This window comes from Aethalodelphis obliquidens, unplaced genomic scaffold (genome assembly GCF_003676395.1).
Source record: "Aethalodelphis obliquidens isolate GAN/ISIS:26980383/991018 unplaced genomic scaffold, ASM367639v1 scaffold335, whole genome shotgun sequence".
Taxonomy (NCBI): Eukaryota; Metazoa; Chordata; class Mammalia; order Artiodactyla; family Delphinidae; genus Aethalodelphis; species Aethalodelphis obliquidens.
The window spans coordinates 1-25,178 of record NW_020838249.1 but is presented as its reverse complement, the minus strand read 5'-3'; the positions used below and the strand labels follow the sequence as shown (position 1 = coordinate 25,178).

General features: G+C 41.2%; 1 protein-coding gene across 1 annotated transcript; it reads right to left on the bottom strand.

Moving 5' to 3' along the window:
- Nucleotides 1–468: 468 nt before the first annotated feature.
- LOC113616679 (acyl-coenzyme A synthetase ACSM1, mitochondrial-like) lies at nucleotides 469–23,329 on the bottom strand. Its single transcript, XM_027100080.1, has 8 exons — nucleotides 22,988–23,329; nucleotides 19,430–19,672; nucleotides 10,065–10,275; nucleotides 7,567–7,774; nucleotides 5,879–6,019; nucleotides 4,944–5,103; nucleotides 2,931–3,010; nucleotides 469–669 (listed from the first exon to the last, which is right to left on the bottom strand). Exons 2-8 carry the CDS (start codon nucleotides 19,619–19,621, stop codon nucleotides 498–500), a joined length of 1,164 nt encoding a protein of 387 aa, XP_026955881.1. The 5' UTR covers nucleotides 19,622–19,672; nucleotides 22,988–23,329; the 3' UTR covers nucleotides 469–497.
- Between the last annotated feature and the right edge of the window lie 1,849 nt (nucleotides 23,330–25,178).

Genomic DNA, 25,178 nt, shown 5'->3' with positions numbered 1-25,178 from the left:
GTGTGTGTGTGTGTGTGTGTGTGTGTGTGTGTGTGTGTGGCGTGTATATAGAAGATCTCTCCTCCTGCTAGTTTCTCACCATCAAAGCTGTGTGCTCTCCTCATAAACACCCAGAAATGAACTAGTGAACTTCCGGGGCTAGCTCCAGCCTGCTCCTGTGGTTGCTGCCTAGGAAGGGACGGTGAAGTGGACAGGACTTGCAGTGGTGGCTTCCATGTCTCTGGAGAGTGCCTTCTATGCCAGTGCCCCTCCTGGGCTCCCTTAATTATAACTAATTATCACAGGTACAGTGGCACCATGCCCTTAGACCCCTTTGTAAGTTTTTGTCCAATAGCTTTCAGCACATGGGTCTTTTGACAAGTTGATGAGCTGCAACTGTCTTTTCTGCAAATTTATTTGGGACAAATAAGCCTAGAGCTCTGGAGCCTCCCACTGGCTTTGAGCAATGCTGTGTGCTCTGCACACACTCATAGCAGGATTCAGCTCTTCTGCTGGGCTCAGTGGACGAGCACATCCTGACTGGCCCAGAGGGACCCTTCACCTACCGTTTCTGACTGTCCGTAGGCCTGGTAGAGCAGAACGCCTGTCTGTCTTCTCCACAGTTCTTGCTCCTCGGGCAGCAGGGCCTCCCCACCGGTACAGCAGTGCTCCAGGGTGGGGAGCCTGAGACTGAGGGGAAGGCAAGGTGTCAACAGAGCCTCCGCAGAATGGGCTTGGGCGCTCTGCCCCAGGCCCAGGGAGAGCTCAGAGCATTGTCATCTGGATCATTCATCCTTCTGCTTCTTCGCTTTCTTACTTGCCTTCTGGGCATTTTCCTGGTGGTCAAGTCCAAGTGGAAGTCATTTCCTGTTGGTACCTGTTAACTCATCTGGCAGGGGTAGGTGGTGGCGGTGGTGAGGCTAATGGGTTAAATCAGGGAGATCAGGATTGAATATGGATGTTGATGTAACAAGAGGGAGAAAAGTGTGCTTGGAACACATTCTAAGCATTCTATGTGGCTAAGAGGGATATTTTTATAAACCATAAGGGCTGAGGGATAAGACCCCAAGGATATGCTAGGATGGTAATAGAACTGTACCGCCTTCTGGGAAGAGTGGGCTTACGTGAACTGAAGGCCTTTTGTGTTTCTGGCTGGAGAACGCAAATTAGGGGTTGGAAATGAATTGCTTGGGACATCAAGGAAGACCAGGATTCATGTAAGTAAAGAGAAGAAGGATCACAGGTAACAGCCCTGAGAGCAGGAATTTGGGAGAGAACAGAAAAGTCTGCTGTGAATATTTGCAGTAGTTTGCTAGGTACGTTGTGCGATGTAAATCCTCTCATCTATTTTCCCCATGAAGATTTCCATAAATAATACAAAAACCATCACAAAATAATGATGGATTCCCTGAAGGAAATGGGTAGAAGTGATTGGGGTCTTAGTACCACTTTGCACGGGGCTGAGCTGAGCCAGCTCGTAGGGATGAGGGAGGTGGCAGAATCCCTTGTCACCCTCTCCTCATATATACAGAGCCTGTAGTGATGGACAGCAGGGCTGGCTTCATTGAGGGTATGTTCCTCATTCTTCTTGAGCTTTAACCAAAGTACACAAAATGGGCAGAGTCTCCAATAGAGTCAATATTCATGCCCTGGTTGAATTTGTATGGGGTTTGTTCACCATCTCAAGAACGTTGCAAAAAGTAGCTGTAATATGAGCTTTGAAATACAGTTGGAAACATAATTCTGTCAGATTGAGGGTTCATGAATAAAATCAAGCTGTATTTCAGTTATCTTCATAAATTGAACTCCTTGGTATTTTAAGTCTTTTATGTCTAAAACATGTTAGCTCTGATTCTGAGGTAGCCATTTCAATTTCAGAGTCGCTAAAAGATACATAAACAACCATAAGGTTCAAAGAGCAGATTTCAGGTGAGCTAAAAATTAATCCACAAACATGGGGAAATGCAAAAATAAAATTACAGTGTGATACTACATGCCCACCAGATTGGCAAAAATTAAAACTTGGACAAAAACAAATATTGTCAGAGATGTGGAACAATGGAAATGCTCCTACCCTGCTACCTTGGTTAGGATGAGCATACCTTGGTTCAAAACTTTGGAAAATAAGGTAGTAGGGTGCAATGTCAGTGTGACCTAGCAATTCCTTCCCCAGAGAAGATCTACAGCAATGTGTGTTTACGTGTTTATGGACATGTTCAAAAATTCAATGCAGCATTAATCATCAATAGTCCCAAACTGAAAACTACCCAAATGCCCAATAATAGAACTGAGTTAAAATGTGCTACTTTCATAAAATGTAATGTTATACAGCAATGAAAATTAACTCCAGCATTATTTAACAACACGGACACTTCTTAGAAACATAATGTTGAAAAAAGAAGCCAGATATTATGGAATAATGTATGATTGCATGAAGTTCAAAAGCAAGTAAAGTAGAATAATTTGTCTAGGGATATTTCCTGTGTAAACTATGAGGGAAAATGAGGAAATGAACCATAAAAGCCAAGACAGTGGATTCCTTCAGTGGAGATGGAGAGGCATGAGGAGGTCTCTGGGGACACTGGCCATGTCCTATTTTTGGGCCTTCGGTGAGCAGTTACATAGCTGTTTTATTTTCAACAATTCATTAATCTGTAAATGTATATATTATATAGTTTTCTGTATGTTTACTTGACAACAAAAATGTTTATAAAAGTAAAAACCCACAATGATGCAAGGCTCACTCAGTGTTTCGTTTGGTTCTCTGAATTCTGTTTAAAGAACCAATTAGATTAGCTGCTAAATATCACCCCCAACATTTACCCCCCACCACACACACACACAGTATCCTCAAAGAACCATAGCTAAAATCAGTCAGACCACAGTGCATCAGATTACTTAAAATCCTACCCGAAGATTCCTGTTACCAACCGCAACCACATCTACCATACCTGGCGGAATTCTGCTGCAGAATCATTCGAAATACAGAGGGCGCAGCAAAGCATTGGGTAATAGGGTATTTGAATAAAGTCTAGAAAGTTAGGAGAGAAAAAATTTTATTTTTGCAATTAAAATTTAAAACATAGATTTGTTGTTAGCATTTTAATTCTGACCTCCTGTCTAGGAGAGCCCATTTATTCATCTGTTAATTCTTTCAGTATACCTAAATTGAGCATGAATTCCGTACATGGCATGTGTCAGGTACTATTGGAGCAACACAAGAAAGTCTAAGTTGAGGGGCTGGGTAGGGAGGGAATGAAGGGGAAGTTTTGTTTTGTGAATTTGAATGGTAAATTTTTAATTTAACATTTTTCATTTTAGTCACTATCTCCCATCTTCAATAGGAGAGACTGAAACCAAGTAATTTAAAAAGTTTATTTTTAAAAATTCACGAAAGTAATAATTGTAAAGTAAATTAAACAACTGAACTTTCAAATGCAGGGTTTGGGGTAAATTTGTAGACTCAGTTCTTTGAAATAATTCAAGCTTAAAATACACTGAGACTGTGGGGACACCCCTTGTAGGGGAAGAAGAATTAGACCTGGTGGGGGAAGGAGAGAGGTGGATTCATTGTGGTTTGTGCAGTTCTATGCCTCAGAGACTGGCAGGATGCAGGCAGAAAATAATGACAGAGAGGCAGATGTTGACATAGGGGCAGGGAATGAGAAGTGGGAGGTACAGTTTCAGGTGCTGGAGGGATGAGCAGATGAACTTAACCAACCAGCAGAAAAACAGGCGGAAACTAGCCTGGAGGGAGGACTGGACAGTTTTGGGAGCCACCCGAGTGGACGTACCTGCTGGAGAAATGGAAGTACAGGAAGCTGCTTAGAGGGGAGGGAAAGTTGAGGGCAGAGCCTTGGATGACTACGGTGTTCAGGGGTGAGCTAGGGGAACAGGCGGTAGCTGTAGCAAGTGGAGAATGTTCTGTGGAGCAATCTGACCTTAAGGGAGGAGAGACAGGGCTGGTCCGAGGTGTACCAGGGTGAAGGGCAGGTGTTCTTAGGATGAGGAACTTTGAATATGTTTATGGACTGAGGGAGTAGAGTCAATGAAAAATGACAGATTGCAAATACAGGAGAAAAGGTTTAATGAGTTAAAGATTAATAGAGAGGGGCTCCAAACCCAAGGGCAGGGAAAAGAACAGGATCGGCAGCAGGTGTTGGGAGGGAGTTGGACGTTGAGAGGTGAAGGGGCAGGTCTGCCTCTGAGACAGAAAGCAGGGGAGTGAGCGGAGACACAAAGACAATTTTTAAGTGAAGAGAAATACGTTGAAGGAGTTCACGCAGGTGACCTCAGTTATTATCATGGTGTATGCATACCAGCAACTGCTACCACTTACTGAGTGTTCTCTCTGGGCTAGTCTCAGGGCTAAGCACTTTACACACCTTTCCTATGTCATCTCATTAATATTCCCAACAATTTTGTGGAAATAGTAACCATTAAGACTCTCATTTTACAGATAAGGAAACTGAAGCTCAGAGTGGAAGCAAACCACTAATAAATGTCAATCATGGGATACGAAACTAGATCTGTCATATTCCAAGGCCTTTGTTTCTAAATATGTCATTAAATTGAGTAGCCACACAAATACAACATTCACACACCAGCTACCCGGCCCTGGTAGAGCCAGGATCCAGGATCCAGGAGACCTGAGCTTGTTCTGTTTGCTTTCATTTCTCAAAACGTATATTCTGGTTCCCAGGTCCACAAAGTCTGATCCATAGGTCTAGGGAAAGGTTTGGAATATGTGTTTTCTTCAAAGTTACCTCTTGATGTAATTCTGATACGATGATTGATTCAGTGCTTCACACTTTGAGAAACGCAGAGCCAGGGTTATATTATGCTAAGAGTTATACTAAGAGGCTTCTTTGCTAATAAAGTATTTTCTCAGTTGGATCCAGTTTTTAAACTCGAAATGAGTTTTTTCTGGGAGTTTGTTGATATCGAAAGGTTCGTCTTCTTACCTGTACAATGACCTTGGGGTCAAACTGGGGCAGATGATGGACAAAGACTGTAGACCCCGCTGTCCATGGTTCAAGCAGGGACCCCAGGAAAGCCAGAACCCAGCCTGTGTCTGACAGGCACCAGAGGACATCAGACGTCTTCAGCTGCAGTAATTTCCTGCTAACTCCAAAATACAGTTAGCCTCAGATACTATTCTGACTACTATACTATCCTTCCCTTCTCTCCACCCGCATTCCTCCAGGATTTTGCTACTCAGTTGTTATCATTAGCACAGATGCCAACTATCTACAAAAAGCCTTCTCTGTCCCCCTGGTCTGGTTAATAAGGTACAAAGTATATAGAACGTGGTCTGGTTTGAATATTACTAGTTGGGGGATGGAGAGAAGGGAGAAGAGTTTGGTTTAAAATTGATTAAATGGTTAATCCAGTTTCAGCCTCTATGTTTGTTCCAGGTTAGGGCAGTGGCTTGGTGTGGCTTAGTTCCAGGTATTATTTTTCCCTAACAGTTCATGACTGGGAAACTCTATGCCGGATTTGTCCACAATCAAGGAGAGGAGAGGACCTGTCACGTAAGGTCACATTGCTGGAGCATTTTATCTTTCCCCACCAAACCCTGGAACTACTGACAGGGACACAGGGGCTTGTCATTTGTGTGGTTTGCAGAATGCCTGCTGTTTCCACCCACATCTCCTCCATTCCTCCTGTAAAGGTGCTCAGGCAGGACCCAAAAGAGCCTCCTTTGTCATTCAGATGCCTCTGTCATCCTATACTTCTCATACCCTTAGGGGTCTGAACCAAAGAGAGCAGAAAGCATAAACAGCACGGGGTCAATTCCACCAAGAGTTCCTTTCCCAGCACATACACATACACATATACATACACACTTCACCCCAGATCCGTGGCCCAGCTTCTAAGCTGGTGCCCTCTCTCCTACCATGAAGGGAAGAAGGATCGCAAAGCAAGTCCATGGCTGTGCTTTGCCATCTTGGGGAAGCCTGTGGTCCCACTGGTGAAGAAGATGGCCATTGGGTCCAGGGTCTTTGACTTAATACAGGTGTGAACTGGGGATTCTGATCTGCAAAGGGATTCAATACAAAAGGACAGAAGTCATGTTTCCTGTTTTTCCATCCTCTGGGGAAGCAAAAGAAGCAATATGAGTCTTGGAGTCAGAAAACTGGGGTTTGCAACTCCCAGTATTAGGCACCAAACAAAGTTTATGGGTGACTTGGATAGGTGGACTGACATTTCTTCATTTTAAAAAGTGGGGAAAATATGATGGATTATTTTTACTTTAATAAACATTGAAATAGTATTTCCAATGATTCCACACAATGCTCTAAATGATCTACAAATAAGAACTCATTCAATCTTCAGAGCAACCCTAAGAGGCAAGTACTGCTTTTATGCCCATTTTGTAGATGAGGGAACTGAGGCTCAGAGAGGTTAGGTAACTTACCTGAAGACATATAGCCAGCAAGTTGCAGAGCCAGGATTCAAACTCAGACAGTGTGATCCATATACTATGCTTTTAGTCACACTGCTAACCTTGTATTTTTCACAGACTAGCTTCACGGGAATTTAACCTCATAAACTTGGTGTTGAAGGGTGGGAAAGAGAAAGCTAGGGAGAACGACAGTGTAAGGAATGTATACATGTACATCTGCGCTAGCATGAGCTGGAGGTGGAAGGTAGGATCCGTAGCTCCCTCCGTCGGCCTCGGTTCTTGGGGAGCTTCTCCTTGGCTGAGAGCCTCTTTCTCGGGCCTATTACAATGGTAAATGCAAGCTTCCTATAGTACTCAGGCAGAGAGGCTGCAAGCAATCCCAGTGCTGGAGGGAGCCCTGGCTCTTGTGGAGAAATGATACCACACTGAGTCTGGGAAATTTAGGCGAGTTTTAATGAGTATTCTTTGTTTAAGCTATTTTAATCTATTTCTCCGACTTTAGAATCTAGCATAAGATGTGATTTCACTGTAATATTTGCCCTTGGGGGTTGAAGTAAAGAGCTTTAAAAACTGTGGAATTACTTCAAGAAAACAAATCCAGCATGGTTTGTGTGTGATATGAAAAATGCCTGAAGACTTGCAGAATCAGAGTTTTGGAGGTGGAGGGGTCTTTCTTACCTTCAGCACTTCCCTAACTTTTCCTTCAAGGCGTCCCTATAGACACCCACCCCCTAGGACATGGAAAGTGTTTGCTCCCAAAGCTGCCTGTCATTTTTTCCTCAGTACCATGTTTCACCGTAAAAATTCATCTTAACCTTTTGTTCAACTTCTTTAATTGCTAATTATTTACATAAAAATAATATTCAGATTCCCCACCTACAAGGAACATGCAACACAATAACCCTCTGACTTTACACATCTCCTTTGCACAGGGGTGATTTATTTTAGTGAGAGAGCCATAGAAGTTCAATTTCCTCATTTAATACATAAAACAATTGCAGCCAAGAGAGGAGAAGGAACTAGCCCAAGGTTGCACAGCAAATCAGTGACATAGCTGTGAAGAGAAGCTCAGACCTGGTGAGCTTCCTCCCACTGGCTGCTTCTGTACCAGCACTAGGCAGTGAGTGGCTTTCTCCTGCCACTCCTCAGAAAGCACATTCATCAGACCAGAAACTCACTTCATCAGTGATCGGAAGTCCAGCCACCCTTTACGGCTGTGGTCAGACACCAGGAGCTTGGTTTTCAGAGCAGGACACTCAGAAGCGACAGAATCCACCTCTGGGGCAAGGGTATCTGTGGTCACGATGCCCTTGGCTTTAGACACTTGTAGTCGGTAGAGAATGTCCTTGGCCTTCATCTGGGTGGTCCCTGGCATGAAGACGATCCCTAGGGATGAGAAAGAAACTGCCTGTTCTGGTATCTCTTTCACAGCCTCACATCCTTGGCTGTCAGATCTGGTTTATCTGCACAGACATCCCCTAACTTCTTGGCATGCAAAGTATGGTCCACAGCATCAACACCCCCTAAGACACAGAATCTCACCCCCCACCCCAAACTTACTGAATCAGAATCTGCATTTTAACAAGGTCTCCAAGGGATTTCTATGCACATTAAAATTTGAAAAGCCTCCCCTAATAATTTCTACTCTAAATGGATCTAGCCAGTAGACAGGTGAGTCCTTCTCCATACAAATTTACACAGGATCTGGGAAAGATACAAGTAGGACAGTGTCCCTGACTCTGCCTCCCTGCCCCCATTTTTCTCCTCTCACTTCCTTCTCTGTCATCGTGAATCTCTTGTCATCTGTTGTCATCATTCCTTGTGTCATCTTGAATTTCCTCTCTTTCCTTCGTTCGTCATACCCAAAGTTAACTGCAATGTCCTTTGAACTTTTCTACTTTCCCTTCCATCTTCCATCACCAACAATTAGCTCAAGTCTTGTGTGCCCCTACTGCATTCTAATTTCTCCACCAGATGCCCTGTCCTGAATCTTCCTACTACCCACCTTCCGTATTATTAGCCTGCTTAGTTCCACAGAGCACTGACTTTTTCCCCTCCACATTTCTTCTCCCCACTAACACCTGGACCCTGTCTCCAGGAAAACACCACACTCCCCATCCTGAACTCTGAGGGCACTGCTCACTCTCCATCTTTCTCTCGCACAACTCTATTCTCTATTTCAAGGTGACCATTCTTCGTATAGGCTACTCCTGACTCTAAGCATTTCCATGTGCTATGACCATTCTTGGAATTTCCGTCCTTTGCTTCTACTCCTCTTTAATTCTTCTTATCCCAGAGGTCTCAAGTCATGTCTTGGGTTTCTCATGGACCATCTCTTCACTATACAGATGGCATGACTTCTCTATACTCCCTCAGCCACTGCTGTTAATTCTTGATCTTGACGGATTAATCAACTATTTGTGAGAAAACATGAGACGGAGAATATGTGACCAAGAGCACGACATATTGTTGTATGAGCATGCATTATAGAACAACTGAAGTGATTCGAAAAAGAATCCATGAGTCCCATACTGATTATATAGATTAATGCATAGATAAGCAATTAAAAGGGAAAGGAAAATCTCTATAGAAGAATGCCAACTAATAAATGTAGAGGGAATGATATAAATAGAAAATCCTAATAAAAGACCACCATTAAAACATTCAATTCAGTCAAGAATCATCAGTGGATTGTCAAACCATAAGGTGAAAGACAGTTGGGGAACAGGATATTCACACAGTCCCATAAATATTATACGACAGATTACTTACTAACTACAAAAGGAAAAGGTACCTTTACAAAGGTGGATACTACCTTTCTAAAGTGATAATATCAATGATATTAGGGCAAACCAACTTTATATATCCCCAATGTGATGCACCAAGGAAGACACAATGTTGCCCTTCTAGTGCCTGGGCTAAAAATGTCTAATCTGAAGATAATCATGAAGAAGGAGTCAGAAATACACATTTTGATGGGCCTTCTGCAAAACAACTGGCTTAGACGCTTCAAAATTGTCATCATCATGTAGACAGTGTAGAATGTAGAGAAACATTCTAGATTAAAGGAGATGGGGGAGATATAACAACTATGTGCAATGCATTAGATTTTTGATTTAAACCAAATAAATGCTATAAAGGACATTATTGGGACAATCGAGGAATTTTGACGATGGATGTATATCAGGTAACTCTATTGCATCAGTGTTAAACTTCTTGTGTGATAACTCTACTGTGGTCATGTGAAGGAAATGTCTTGGATCTTAGCAGATGCATGCTGCAGTGTTTATCTGGTGTTTAAGGGTGTCACAGTGTCTGCAACTGATTCTTAAATGACTCACTGGGAGAGAGGGCTCGAATATGGCAAAACATTAACAATTGATGAATCTTATAAAGAAGCAAGAATGTCTGAGACCGTGTAAGAGAAAGTGTGTGTGTGTGTGTGTGTGTGTGTGCGTGCGTGTGTGTGTGAGAGACAGAGAGAGAATTATGACATTGTGTTTGAGAGGGTGTTAGTATAAGGGAGAGAGTGGATGAGAAGGAGTAAAATAATATTTGAGTGAGTCTGAGAAAAAGAAAGACTGTGAAGAAGAAAAATTGGGGGGAAGAGAAAGCACCTAATATTTCAGGACAATCTGGCTCTAGGTGAGCCCAAAGGTCTGCTTGGGTCACTGACCTGTTCGGATGCAGGCCACGATCACCAGCCACCACTCAGGCACTCGAGGCAGAATCAAGGCTAGATGGTCTCCCTCCTGGAGGCCACAGGTCTGTGTGAAGACGTTGGCTGCACGACGGGTTAAGTCTGTCATCTCTCTGAAACTCCACTTCACTTCATCCCCTTGATTATTCACCCACCACAGGGCTGGGTTTGGACCTCTCTTGCCTTCCTGGTTAGGATCATATGCTACATGTTATTTCCTGATTCAAAGGAAAGGGGCACTAATGTGGCCAATCCACTACCACAGTCACATTCCACTGTGAGTGTAGCTCAAGGTCTGAGATCCCATTTTAAAGCATTTATAGCGCCAAGAGAAGTTGGGGGGAGGTGTGATCCAGCCAACGTCTTCAGGTCTACTGTAACCCCCTCGTCTTAAGTCACATAAAACCATGAAGAGCCTTCATGTTACTTATTGAAGACTTACAATTTTATTCCCCGTGTGTCTGTCTTAGTTCCACATGGACAGTAGGTTACCCTCTGTGCCTCAGTTTTCTCACCTATGAAAAGGGTATAATAATACTACCTAGAATGTAGTAAAGTTCAAATTAATTATTTTAAAAGGTCAAGTGTGTATAACAGTGTCTGGCATATATTAGGTGCTCAATAAAATTACTGTTATTATTATTACAACAAAATAAAAGAGGATAATTTAATTCCTGAATATTTGAGGAAATTATTTTTTAAATTAAGGTACCTCTAGAGGTGCAAGAAGTCAGTCTTGGAAGCTCCAGGGCCTTTTTCCCTCACTAAAACATCAAGTAAACAACAATAGACTAAGATGCCTTTGTAGGAATTTAGAAAAGAGTCACAAACGCACAGCAACCAACAAATGCCCAAACAATAAAAAGTCATAATCAAAATGGTAAGAAATTTTGTGGTGATTTTGCTTATTCTTGCACCACCCGCTCTCTGATGTGCTACAGTGTAGTCAGAGGAAGCCACCCAATTCCCAGCCCCTCCCCTGGGATAGATGAAAAAGACTGAAACTTGTGTGCAACGTTCTAGCTTGTCTGGAGGCGGCCTTAGGCACTGGTTTCTGTCTTGACTGACCTGGAGCTCAGATGGGTATGACGGCATATTGGAGGTATCTGAAAACAGTGGGAAATGTCACAGTGTGGGGAAACTGTAGACCTGTGGTTACCTAGGGATTAGAGACTACAGACAAAGAAAGAATAGAACATTTAAGTCCCCCAGAGGAAACAGACTTTTAAGAAAGTTAAAATGTTAAAGAGCAGCGAAAACTAGAAAAAGCAAAAAACAAAAAACACACATGGACAGGACCAGGAAAGACACATGCCAGAGAAGACCTTAAATTTTCGTCCTGAGCAGATTATTGAAGGTCTTTCCCTGCTTGGATCCAGGCTGCAAAGACTGAGAGAGGAAGCTATTTCTTTTAAATATGCAATTTTTAACAACAGATCACAAGGTCTACAAAGAAAAAGAGAAGAAGCCTATTCAAAGTAACAACATGAATCTCCAGAAACTGACCCTAAAGAGACATAGGCTGCAGTTACTAGACAAAGGTTTTTAAATGACTGTCTTAAATACACTGAAAAAGCTAAAGGAAAACACAAAGAACTAAAGCAAATCAGGAAAATAATATATGCACAAAATGAGAATATCAACAAAGAGATACAAATTACAAAAAGATCCAAACAGAAATTTTGGAGCTGAGAAATATAATAACTGAATTGAAAACTTCACAAAGGGACTCAACAGCAGACTTCAGTAGGCAGAAGAAAGAATCAGTACACTTGAAGACAAGTCATCTAAAATTAATGAGTCAGAAGAACAAAAAGAAAAATACAAGAAGAAAAATGAACAGAGCCTAAGAAACTTATGGGCCACAATCAAATAGACCAATATACACATTATGGGACTATCAGAAGGAGAAAAAAGAGAGAAAATGGAGCATAGAACTTATCTGAAGTAATAATGGCTAAAAACTTCTCAAATTTGAGGAAAGGCATGGAGAGACAAATACAAGAGGCTCAATGAACTCCAAGTAGGAAAACCCAGACACCCACAGAGAGACATTACAATCAAACTACAGGTGACAAAGACAAAGAGAGCATCTTAAAAGCAGCAAGAGAAAAGTGACTCATCAGGTGAAATTCTTAATAAGATTACCAGTGGATTGAAGACCAGAAGGCAGTGAGATTATATATTTAAAGTGATAAAGAAAAAAAAACTGTCAACCAAAAATTCTATATCTAGCAAAATTGTCCGTCAAAAATGAGGGAGAATATGTATGGCTGAGTTGCTTCACTGTGCACATGAAACTATCACAACATTGTTAATCAGCTATACTCCAATATAAATTAAATAGTTTTTTAAAAATGAGGGAGAAATTAGGACATTCTCAGATTAAAAAAAAAACAACACTGAGGGAGTTCATTATCCTTAGACTTTCCCTACAAGAAATGCTAAAAGGAGTTAAGTTGAAATGAAAGGACATTAGAGAGTAACTTAAATATAAAAGTATAAAGTTCTTTAATAAAGATAGATACAAAGACAAATATAAAAACAGTATTGTTATAATTTTGGTTCATAACTTCACTTTTTATTCTTTCACTGTATGGAAACCACAAAAGCATAAAAAATAATTATAAATCTATGTTAATGGGTAGACAATATGTAAAGATATAGTTTGTGAAATCAATAACATAATATAGGAAGGTGCAAGGCAACTGGAAGACAGTAGGGTTTTGTATGTGAATGAAGTTAAGTTGTTATTAGTTTAAAATGAAGTGTTATAATTTGGAATGTTATATGTAATCCCCACGGTAATCACAAAGAAATTATCTACAGAATATTCCCAAAAGGAAACGAAAATCAAAACATATCACTACAAAAAATCAACTAAATACAGAGGAAGGCAGTAAGGGATGAACTGAGGGACACAAAAGCTGTGACATCAAGGAATCAATTAACAATATGACAATAGTCAGTCATCCTTATCAGTAATTACTTTTTTTTTTTTTTTTTTGCCGTACGCGGGCCTCTCACTGTTGTGGCCTCTCCCGTTGCGGAGCACAGGCTCTGGATGTGCAGGCTCAGCGGCCATGGCTCACGGGCCTAACCGCTCTGTGGCATGTGGGATCTTCCCGGACCAGGGCACGAACCCGTGTCCCCTGCATCGGCAGGCACACTCTCAACCACTGTGCCACCAGGGAAGCCCAGTAATTACTTTAAATGTAAGTGAATGAAATTCCCCAATCAAAAGAACTAGATTGGCAAAATGGATAAAAAACTCAGAATTCAACTATATGCTGTCGACAGAATTGTTACTTCCATGTGATGGAATGTGATAAAACCAATCAAAAAACTTTCAGAATATTTTTGCAATAAAAATCTTATAATACAACATCAATTTAGAAAAGGAAAACCACATTTACATTAAATCCAAACTTATATAATAGTATCCATTCATTCATTCAATATATATTTGCCAAGTTCTCATTATTTCTTAGGTACTGTTCTTAGACCAAAAGGATACAATGGTGAACAAGACATATATACACATGTATGTAAACAGTTTTAAATGTTTATGGACAATTTTCATTTTCTTGTTTAAATCAAGTCTTTTATTTTCCCCAAGTAAAACGATTTTTTAAAGTTTTTTTAATTCCCCAAACAAAGCACGTTCAGAGTAAAAGTTCACGCAAGGCACAATCTTACTAACAGAAAAATTTCTTATGAACAGAAAAATTTCTTCAAATTTCTCAACACATTGTCACTTCCTGAAGGTCAACACTGATAACTGTTTGGTGTATAATCTTCCAGAAATTATTTCCCTCATATGTGCAAACATGATCGTACCATCTTTGCCTCATATGATTGGAACAAAAGAGTGTGTCTCACCTGAGATAAGAATTATATACATATATACATACATACACACACACAGATATATGTATATACATATAGTCATATCTATGGAAAAATCAGTGCTATGAAAAAAATTATTCTCCAACAGATTAAGGAATGTTAGCAAGTATAAATGACTAGTTGTGCACTGTCTATATAAGGGGAACAGATTATATAATTTCTGTATGAGTTTACAAAATGATAGAAAGTTTGGCGTATCAAGGTGAAAACAATTGTTTTAATTCAGATAAAAGTTTAGACTCTTAACTCTTGCAACTTGAAGAAGATATTGCTTAAGGATTTACGGTTTGGGGGGCTCAGAATTAATCTGATAATGTGATATTAAGATTAGCATGTTTTCAAGAAGATAAAACACAACCTTTAAACTGGATATGAGATTTACAGTTTTATGCAGTGAAGTCTGAAGCCAATGGAAATTGAGAAATAGATCTAAAAAATAAAACACTAAGTCAGCAATAAAAAGGAATGAAGAAGTAATACACAAGACAGTATGAATGAATCTCAAAAACATGCTGAGTAAAAGAAACCAGACACAAAAGACTGCATCTTATATTATTCCATTTCTGTGAAACACTAGGAAAGAGAAATATAAGGGCTAGTGACAGCAAATTAGTGTCTACCTGGGGCTCAGGGTGGGGATGGGGAGGTATTGACTAGGAAAGGACAAAAGGAAATTTTTAAGGTGGTAGAAATGTTCTAAAACTTATTAAACTTTCACATAAAATGTGTGAATTGTATTCTAGGTAAATTATAGATCAAAACAGTTGATTTAAATAAACAAAAACCTACATAGCTACTCCTTGTTAATCTCTAACTAAAATATACTTCAAAGAAGGAAAACGGGAAGGTAGATCAATTAATCATGTGATTGATGAATGAGATGATTCTTTTTGAATGTTAAAACACATAAGAATTTATTGCCTATAGAAAGGACTTGCTTCATTTTTAATTAAAATGAAATACAAGTAGACTTTCTATAATTTCTGTAAATTAATGATAGAATATGATAGATTTCATAGAATTTAAATCCTAATTGACATAGATAAAACATTTTCCCCAACAATGATATAACTCACATTCTCTTCCATTGCATTTGGAATGTTTACTAACCTCCAGAAATTTCAAAAGTCAGAGTATACTTTTTGACCACAATAGAATTAAGCTAGAAATCATTAACAAGAAGACAATGAGAAACCCACCTCAACTATCAGGAAACTCACCGATACATTTCTATGTAATCTATGGGCCAGAGAAGAATCAAAAGGCAAATAAAAAATATTTAGAACAGAATGGTAATAAAATATGACATATCAAAATTTGTATAATGTACCTAAGAGGAGTGCTTAGTGGGAAATTTATACTTTTAATACAGATATTGGAAAAGAAGGAAGGCTTAAAAGTATGGACATAAACTTCCATCTCAAGAAGCTGAAAAAAGAATAGCAAATTAAGTCAAAGGAATGTACAAGGAAAGAAATAATAAAGATAACAGTAGGCATCAATGGAATGGCGAGCAAATACACAAGAGAGAATATCAGTAAAACCTAAACTGGTTTTGAAAAGATTTATAAAATTGGTAAACTCTTAGGAAGACTTATCAAGAAAAAAAAAGAGAATAACATATTAAAAACATCAAGAATAAAAAGTGTACATTATTACAAATCTTACAGACATTAAAATAGCAATAATAAAAATATTAATAACTTTATGTCAAAAAATAACTTTATGACATTTTGAATGAAATGAACAAATTGCTAAAGAAATTTAACTTTCCAAAGTTGATGAATAGAAATCTTAATAACCTATTAAAAAAAATTAAATCCTTTACTAAAAGCTTTTCTGCAATGAAAACCCCAGATTTTATGTCTAAATATTTTGATATGCATGCTAGTGTGCTGAGTTTGACCTGAAAAACTGCTGGTTTTTATTTTTTTAGGAAAACAGTGATAATTATACTTTAATTATATCTCAATAAAACAATAACAAAAAAATAGTGATAACTTTTAAATTCTTTATTAAAGCTCTTAGAAGAGCACCTGGTACATAGTAAATGTTCGTTAAATATGTACTGAATGAATAAATAAAAAACAACAACTCTGGAATATAAATAAGGAATTTCAGGGTTAAATTAAATCTAAAGATGACCCCAATCACCAGTGGGCCAACCCCAGCTCCAGGTGCCCCAGTCCCCATGGCCAGCTATCCCAGGATCCAGCTTCACCCATCAGTGAGCCAAGATCAGCCCTGGAACATCCCAGGCCACATGGCCAGCCACATCAGGAACCATCCCTGGCTACAGGCTGGCAACCACTACATGAGACAGGAAATGTCAGCCAACCAGTCTGGGGGCCAGCCTTGACTACCAGTGCACCCACGGTAGTTGGCCATGCCACAACAGAAGGGCCCACATAGCCCACAGAGGGGGGGACCCTAGAGCATATAACCCTAGAGCATATAACACTGGTGACCAGAGGGGAGTGTGCTGCTGGGTCCATAGGACATCTCCTACATTAGGCCACTTCTCCAAGATAAGGAACCACTTATGTAGGAATGTTAAAAAGCAAAAGTAGTAAAATCATCTATACCCACGATAAGTAGTTAATGGATATGCAAAAGAAAAATATGTCATCAAAAACAACAAACATGGGGAGGAACAGTAAAAATATAGGGTGTTTAGAATGCATCTGACCTTAGGAGATCATCAACTTAAAAAAAAACCCATATATATATATATGTCATGATAACCACAAACCAAAAACCTATAATAGGTACACACACAGAAAAGTGAAAGAAATTCAAGCATAATACTAAACATGGTCATCAAATCACAAGGGACGAGAGGAAAAAAAGAAGAAATGAACAAAAAAGGAACTACAAAAACAATCAGAAAACAACAAAATGGCAATAACTACATACTTATCAATAATTACCTTAAATATAAATGGATTAGTATTCCAATCAAAAGACATAGAGTAGCTAAATGTATAAAAAAAAAAAAACAAGAGCCATTATATCCTGCCTACAAGAGGCTCACTTCAGATCTAAAGTCACACACAGACTGAAAAAGTCGGGGGATGGAAAAAAGTATTCCATATAAATGGAAGTAAAAAAAAAAAGCTGGTGCGACAATACACATATCAGACACTACACTTATTGAGCAATATTTATTACTAAATCACATCAGAAGGTGGTAAGAAGAATTTGCTCCTGTCATGATTTTTGCCCAAACAAACAGAAGTCAATGTCACAGATGCTGTACTCATCTCTCCTGAGACATGAAGTGGAGAATCACACTATCAAAAGAGGAAAGATGGAGCGTTGTACGTTGCTTACTTTTCTATCCCTATCTTATCTAGAATAGTGTTTGGCACATGTTAGGTACTCATTAAATCCTAACTGAATGAATGAATGCAGTATCAAAGAGACAGAATGAATGATTTTGGACATGAACATGACCTCTCATGAATAGATTTGGGAGGCTGCTCCATGAATCAGTTGGAATGTAGTATCCTTGGAGCCTAGAGTAATATAGGGTTTAATTCCCAAGGATAGTCAGGGGTTGTAAATTGGTGGCCTGAATGAGTGACTATATTCCACCCCTGGACGTATGCTGCCTGGCTTATGCTAAAAAAAGTTACATTAAAATGTTGTATTTCTAACTTAACATTTTTAATAAGTAAAATGTGTTGAAAATTGAGTCAAAATCAATTCTATTTGTTATGGTTTGGGTTGTGTTGTTGATTAGGCTACGGATCAGTTTCTGAATGACACTTGTTAAGTTGTAAGGGGAGGCCCAGAAAGCCAGAGTGGACTATGGTGGCGTGCCCTCTAGAAGGTCTTCCATGGGAGCAACATCAATCCATACAGTGCTCATACGGCAAGTTTCAAAATTAATGTATCCCACAAAGGGGTACTGAGGGATTGCTAGGTGTCAGACACCATACGTCACTAGAGAGACACTGATCATGATCAAGGCAATTGGAAAAGTAGAAACAGACAGATCAGAACTGTTGTGAGAATGAATGTAAATGGGTGGAGATGCTGGGGGTAGGAGAAGTTTGGAGATATGGAGGAACTGACAATGACCCAACAAAGACGCGGCATTCCCTGGGCAAATATTGACATGGTGATAATCTCCAGGGGTTGATGTGTGAACTAATAAGGACTTTATGAAGACAAATACAGAAAAAAAATGATGGCCTCTCCAGCCATTTCTCATGATTCAAAAGGTCTAACCTGAGTTTTGGTCTGGGCAGTGATGAAAGTCAGTTTGTAGTATGAAGGCAGAGATGTTTGGACGTCATCAGATTGTGAGACCAGGTTAAACAGTGGATTATAGAATCAGACAGCCTGGACCCAAATCCTGCTCCTTCACTTATTAGGTTTGTGAATTCTGCAGGTTATTTGACCCCTTGCAACCTCAGTTTCCTCAGCTGGAAAATGGGGATAATTAAAGTGTCCATCTAATCAGAATATTAAGTGCAAAGTGCTTGACATGGCACATAAAAAAAAAGGCTCTCCATAACTGAGGGCTCTATTTTCCCTGGAGTTATTATGGAAATTCAGAAAAAGGAAAAAGATGGAGGTAGGAAAAAAGTCCCTATGAAAGGCATGTAAGCTTTGAATACTAACATATGAATGTATGTTCATGGGAAATTAAAAATACATCAACTCTCTGACTCCGTCTTAGGTGAATTCTTTCTTCTGTACAAAGACAGTGTTTAGTGGTTTTTCACAATGTGGACATTACCAGCTGGGACTTAGTAGCTGGAACACCACCCACTGTCTACCCCAACTCCTAGTGTCACCACTGCTCCCCTCTTGGTCTGTCTCTTGGTAAAAGACAAACCAAGAACGTGCATTTTTCTGCAGAGACCACAGGGACAGGATTCTCTGGACACACCCTAAAGCCACACGCTCAAGTAGGTAGTTGATAGGGAAGACTCCAGATGTACTTGCCATCCTCATAGGAAGACAGATGACATAATTTTGTTACATGGTCAGATGTTCATGTGCACAGTCAGGTTGCCTGTACCCTCCCTCTCGGTGTAGGCTGAAGTCAAGCCCAAGTGTGATGAGATGAATTCTAGTTAGACTCACAGTTCCAGTAGTTGAAGGTGAGAATCCAGACCAACATCAACTTGCTGACCTGTGATTAGAACTTGACACTTGGTCACAGTTACCTGACTGTGTACCAGATACTTTCACCTGCTGTCTTGTTTCTTAAATGAGATTATCCCCATTTCACAGATAAAATCACTGGGGCTCAGAAAATTGAGGAAGTGTCAAGGCTGAGAATTGAAGCCCAAAACATAAGCTTTTCATGATACTTGTAGGCTTAGCCAGAAGCCATTCTTAGTTCTGTGCCCCTCAACCTACTAGGAGCAAGAGGTCGATCCTGTTCTCACCCCCCAGCATGGGTGCCTCCTTACCTTCTCCATTTGAGTCCAGTAGTCCAGTACATCACTTGCAAAGTTAAATTCCTCAGGTGTATCATAGTCATTCCATCTTGGGGCTCCAGCTCCCGACAAAGACTGGCAGCGCAGGTACTGAGGGGCAGGGTAGAAGCCACAGCGGGATCTGTGGATGTCCCAGAGGACCCGGAACTTCATCAGCCATCGCATGGTGGAGCAGTCCTCAGGAAGCAGGCACAGAATTCTCAGGCCACCACCTGCCTTGAGAAGAGACGGCTAATACGTCAGGAAGCAGGCACAGAACTCTCAGGCCACCACCTGCCTTGAGAAGAGACGGCTAATACGTCGGTCATTAGAGCAGGAACTTCTTCCACAAAATGAAGGCACATTCCTGGTTAACTGCTAGAGTGATAACTTTGTTTCAGCTCACTGGAATTTGGAAGGCACAACTTACTGATTTAGGTGGGGATTTCTCTTCCCAGATGAGGCCAAAAATGATGGGGAGGGGCTATAGCTACCAGGTAAGGTTGGCACATATTTCTGAGGGTCTCCTTCTCTTTTTGTACCCCCTGGGATGGCAGCCATGTGGTCATCCCCTTTTTGGTAGAAACTCATCATTTTGAAAGTCCTGTACCTCATGTTATCCTTGCTCTGGAGACCTCTCTTCCCACCGAGCCCAAATGTATGGTTCTCATGGAAACTAACGTATTTTTAGATGATTCCACCCCCTGTTCAAAGTTGACTGGTCCAGAGCTGAGCAGTCATTTCCTATGATTTTTTAATCCAAACTGGGCTAATCATAATCCCTCTCCAAAATCTGTGTGTGTGCTTGTTACCAAAGGGTATATAAGGCAGTCTCTCCTTGGTGGAAGCCACGAAATGCACACTTTGGAAACTGTCGGTGGCTATAATTCCTGTCATGTGGAGATAACTGCTCTGCATGAGTGAAGAAAACAAGGAAGATTTCAGAGATATGGAAATAAGGGGCACAGAGTATCTCAGAGGCATGCAAGTCTCTGGTTCAGAACTATTGTTCCTGAGGCCCGTCTGCATCTCTACCCCTGTCTTGGTAATATCCTGTCCTGAATTCTATGAGCCAACAGTTTTTCCTGCCTGAGATTGGGTTTCTGTCACTTGAGACTCTAAGAATATTGACAAACATGCACCAGCACACTCAGGACAGAGGAGGCTAATATCACAGCACCTTCCTTACTGGACTGGGATCTGGCCTCGGGGTTTTCCCCAGGACAGCATTCCAGGTAGCTATTACCAATCCATCACTTGACCTGTGAAATAGAGTTTCTTTGCCACTCCAGATCCCAACAAATGCTTCTAACATGGGAGCAGAACGCTCATTTATTAGGATGCTTCTTGACGTTTGATTGTGAAAATTGGCTTAAGCTAGAACTTCTGTTCTGTGAGAAGAAAGCCACTTCACAGATAGCTCTGAGGTTCAAGCACTTCATCACTGCAAACAGTTAAGCCTCCTCCCCGTTTCAGCAATAAGATAATACTGTTTGACAATAGACCCATAAGAGAGATCAATAAAACTTGACTCAATTTATTTTCAACCTGTTTAGACGCAATAACCAAACCCCAATTAATTCTGATGCTGCCCTCGGAACCATGCTACTGTCTGCAGAAAAGAGGACAGATAATGGGAAAGCTTCATCCCTTAGAGTTTCCTTGTCTGTGTGGATCCTTAGACCACATGAACTGAAGTATGTCCCCTTCCTTTTTAGTGCCTGTCAATAAACAGTACTGTCTTTTGTTCAGAGCACTTAAGGGAAGAAAGACCCTAAGATAATCAGCTGGCCCAGACGTTTGACCCTCATCCTTTGGAGGAAAAAATTTGAATTGCCAATATTTAAAATTTGGGAGATTTCATTTAAAATGTGAATTGAAGATTTTTCTTGAAAACTCAGAAGGCCTGGCAACACTGGGCCTTTATTTCAACCTGGCACCAACTGGTTGGAGCTGAAAATTAAATGGACTGTTGTCCAATTCAGCAGGGTTTCCACTACTCCCTATGTTGTTACAGCTACTTGCTTCTGCACTTACTGTACCCATCCAGCTCTTGTCGACATTTGAGCTTAAAACCCCCATTCCAGGCCAACATCCCAAGAGGGACAGGGATTTCCCCAAGGTTTCAAGGCAAGTTTAGTAGCAGAGCTAGTTCTAAAACCTGCTTTTCCTGCTATTTTTTCTAACACATACCTCTCTACACAGGCATGAGCTCATTGAGAGCAAGAAACCAGACTCAGTTGCTATTTTTATACACAGGTGTTTACATCACTGCAGGATCCTCCTTAAAATACTCAAGGACAGTGCAAACAACCCCTTAATAAGTGGCTAAAAACCAAAACAACACCAAGAGAAATAATGAGGAAATTAATTAATCCTTTATTATGGGCTGAATTGTGTCCCCTCAAAATTCATATGTTGAAGTCCTAACCCTCAGTACCTCAGAATGTGACTGTATTTGGACATAGAATCTTTAAAGAGGTAATTAAGTTAAAACGAGGTCATTATATGGACCCTAATCCCATATGACTGGTACACAGTGCCTTGAAGAGTTCTTACAACAGAGCTTTGATTTCACAAGCATTTGGACTGAAAAGCTGTTTATTTTATGAGGCACCATCCTTAGCGTGTTATAGGGGATCCTAGAGCTACAGAGCCAGGTTGGGCTCCACTGGGTACCAGCTGAGTGATCTTGACCACCATTCATGTCTCCAAACTTGACGGCATCGTAGTAACACCCACTATCTGGCTTCCACAAGGATTAGCAAGACAGTCAATATAAATCACTTTGCCAGCACTGAGTCTGATACAGAATAAGGGCTCAATAAATGTTGAGATGCCTTCTAACTCCCAGCAAATTCTGAGGCCAGCCCCTTCCATGTTAAATATTAAAAAGATATATATTTTTTTCTTTTTTTTTTTTTGCGGTACGCGGGCCTCTCACTGCTGTGGCCTATCCCGTTGCGGAGCACAGGCTCCGGACGCACAGGCTCAGAGGCCATGGCTCACGGGACCAGCCGCTCCACGGCATGTGGGATCTTCCCGGACCGGGGCATGAACCTGTGTCCCCTGCATCGGCAGATGGACTCTCAACCACTGCGCCACCAGGGAAGCCCTAAAAAGATATTTTTTAATAAAAAGCATTCACCTTATATACTGTGAACAAACTTCTGCATAATGGAGTTTTCTTTCCAGTGTCTAACTTCTGGGTCTTTTTTACCCCTCTCGGTACCCTCCTCCCACAGCCCACCACATTCAGAGCTGTCTAACATTAAATCAATCACCCATGTGCCGGCCACGGTGCTAGGCATATCACATGTATATTCCCATTGAGCCCTCTCTCTCGATATCACCATCCTCATTTTGTAGTAAAGGAAAAGAAGTGTCAGAGAAGTTACAAGATATGCTCAAGGGCTGTAAGTGGCACTGCCAGAATTTGAAATTGGGTCTTCAGATTTTAAGTTCAGTATATACTTTACTGCCCTGTGGCAGATAAACACACACATATAAACACCCCCCCACGAAAGAAGCTGTCATTCACCTCCATCTTACCTGGTACTGTCTAGGAAACACTGGGGTTAGGTCTTGGATGGGGACTTTGCGGGTTCAGTTCTCTCTGATCAGAAGTTCAGTTCTCTCTGTGCACACAACAGAACCTGGTTCCTGGCCACAGCTGGGGTGGAGAACTTGGCAGGAATTGAATGATTCAGAAGGGGGAGGAGATGCTCACGTATAACAGGTCAGAAAGCAATCACAAGCCCTCAGGGAGAGAAAATCAGTTAGAAAAACTATATAACGTAATCTCCAGTTATGGTAGGGAGGCCTTGCAGTGTGAATGAACAGATACAGCCAAATGGAGCACTTTCACAAGTTCTCTGTAGCTAACCTGCTCCCCTCTCCCAGTCCCAGGTCGCCAATGTTCTCCGTTTCAATGACAGTCAGGTGGCAGCATTGCCTAGTAGTTAAAGCCTGTGATCCAAGGCAGAGAGATTTGGGTTTAAGCGTTAGGTCTGCCGCTTAGGCTCTCTTTGACTTTCGTGGACCTCCTTTTTCTACACTTCAGTTTCCTTATCTATGAGATGGGAGTGCTAATAGTGGCACCTATTTCCTATGGTTGCTCTTTGTTGTTGTCATTGTTAGTATTAGATGAAATAATTCATGAAACGTACATAACACAGTGCTTGGCGTAATCAATGTTGGTTGTTTGTACTAACGTGGAATTCTAAGAGAAACAGTGTGGTGTACTGGCAAGATGCAGGGTTTTTGGAATCCCAAAGTCTTGAGCTTAAGTGCTGGCACAGACACTTATAAGATGGCCCATGGCAAGCCATTTACCTCTTCTAACTTTTGTCTTCTCATCTGAAAAGTGGAGGAGTGGGTGGTTGTTAATAAGATTTGTCCCACGGGATCTCTGAAAGGTTTGCACAATGTAAAGTCTGCAGCGTGCCTGGCCCAGGCATGTAGACACTGGGTTGACATTGATGTTGCATTGGATAAGTCCAGATCGTCACAAGTAGTGGCTTGTACTGTTCGTTTTCTTCTAGAGCCATTTTGGGGAGTTGTAAGGGGAAGGGGGATGTCTAGTATCCCGGTGCAACTTTCCCAGCACCTTTTCCCTCCCAACCTCCATTGAACCAGGGAGAAAGATACCTCTGCTCAAAGCCACCACCAAAGACTGCTGGAGACAGCTAGAACACCCCTGCTAGGGCTGAGGGGCAAGCCGGGCTTCTGAGGGGTGGGTCTTGCTCTTTCTGGCCGATGCATTCATGGTGAATCCTTGCTCAGGACAGACTCTTATTTTATGGAGAGGAGCAAGTAAGAAGGCAGGGCTGACTGACTGGCCATAGTGAGCTAAAGATTATGGAGTACAAAACACCCTGTTACTCATGCAGAGGAGGCAGTCACTTTTGAGAAGAGAATGGGGACAGGAGGAAAGTGCACAAGGTGCCCTCTGGATCTCAGTAGATCTCCCGTGTGGAACTGTAATACCAGCATTGTGGTCAAGAAGACAGGCTCTGGGGCCAGGCAGCCTGGGTTTCAGTCTAGCTTTTATCCGTTACCAGCTCTGGGACACTGAGCGAGTTTATTATCCCTTCGTCCCTCAGAGACAGTAGAATTCTCTAAAGATTCCATGTGCACCTCTCTCTCATGTCCAAGCTTCTTCTATAGTGAGGGTGAGGCTACTGAATTCCACTTTTGGACAATGAACTGCAGGTGGAAGTGACACAAGTCACTCCTGGTCTAGGTCATTTAAGAGCTGGTATGAGTTCTCTATAATCTTCTTCTGACTCAATTGTCCTGGTAGCTGTGTGGGGAGACAGTAGCATCAAAATATGGCAGATATCCTATCAGCCTAGTTCTGATAGACCCTAGTAGGGCCCTTTCTGCATTACACATTTCAGATATCACATTCTCTCATACCTTCTGTGGGGCTTGCTGGGACATCTGGGGACCTGGCAAACCCATTGTGGTACAGGCTCTATATCCAGCTCACAGCCCCAGGGGTCTCTGTTTCTCTTCTCCCAGGACCCTCTTCTTTTCAGAGTACCTGGGCCCTGGAGGGACGTGGACGATAGAATGGTGCCCATGGGTGGGTAGAGAAGAATGACTGAAAAAAGTCATGACTCCATCAAAAAGCTGGATCTTAGAGTCTGAAAATATACCTGCTCTTCTGAGCAAATGCCCCTGCCCTGCTCACTCCTCCCCTCTCTCTCTCCTTTTGTAGGCAGACTGGCTCTTTTGG

Bases quoted from the DNA above. Each gene is read 5' to 3' on its own strand.
- LOC113616679 (XM_027100080.1), bottom strand. From the start codon at position 19,621: ATGCGATGGCTGATGAAGTTCCGGGTCCTCTGGGACATCCACAGATCC. The intron at 5,104-5,878 runs GTAGGAGAGAGG...TTTTGGAGTTAG, and splicing joins CGATCCTTCTTCCCTTCATG to CAGGAAATTACTGCAGCTGA. The intron at 670-2,930 runs GTATGGTAGATG...CCTTCCCCTCAG, and splicing joins CTGCAGCAGAATTCCGCCAG to TCTCAGGCTCCCCACCCTGG.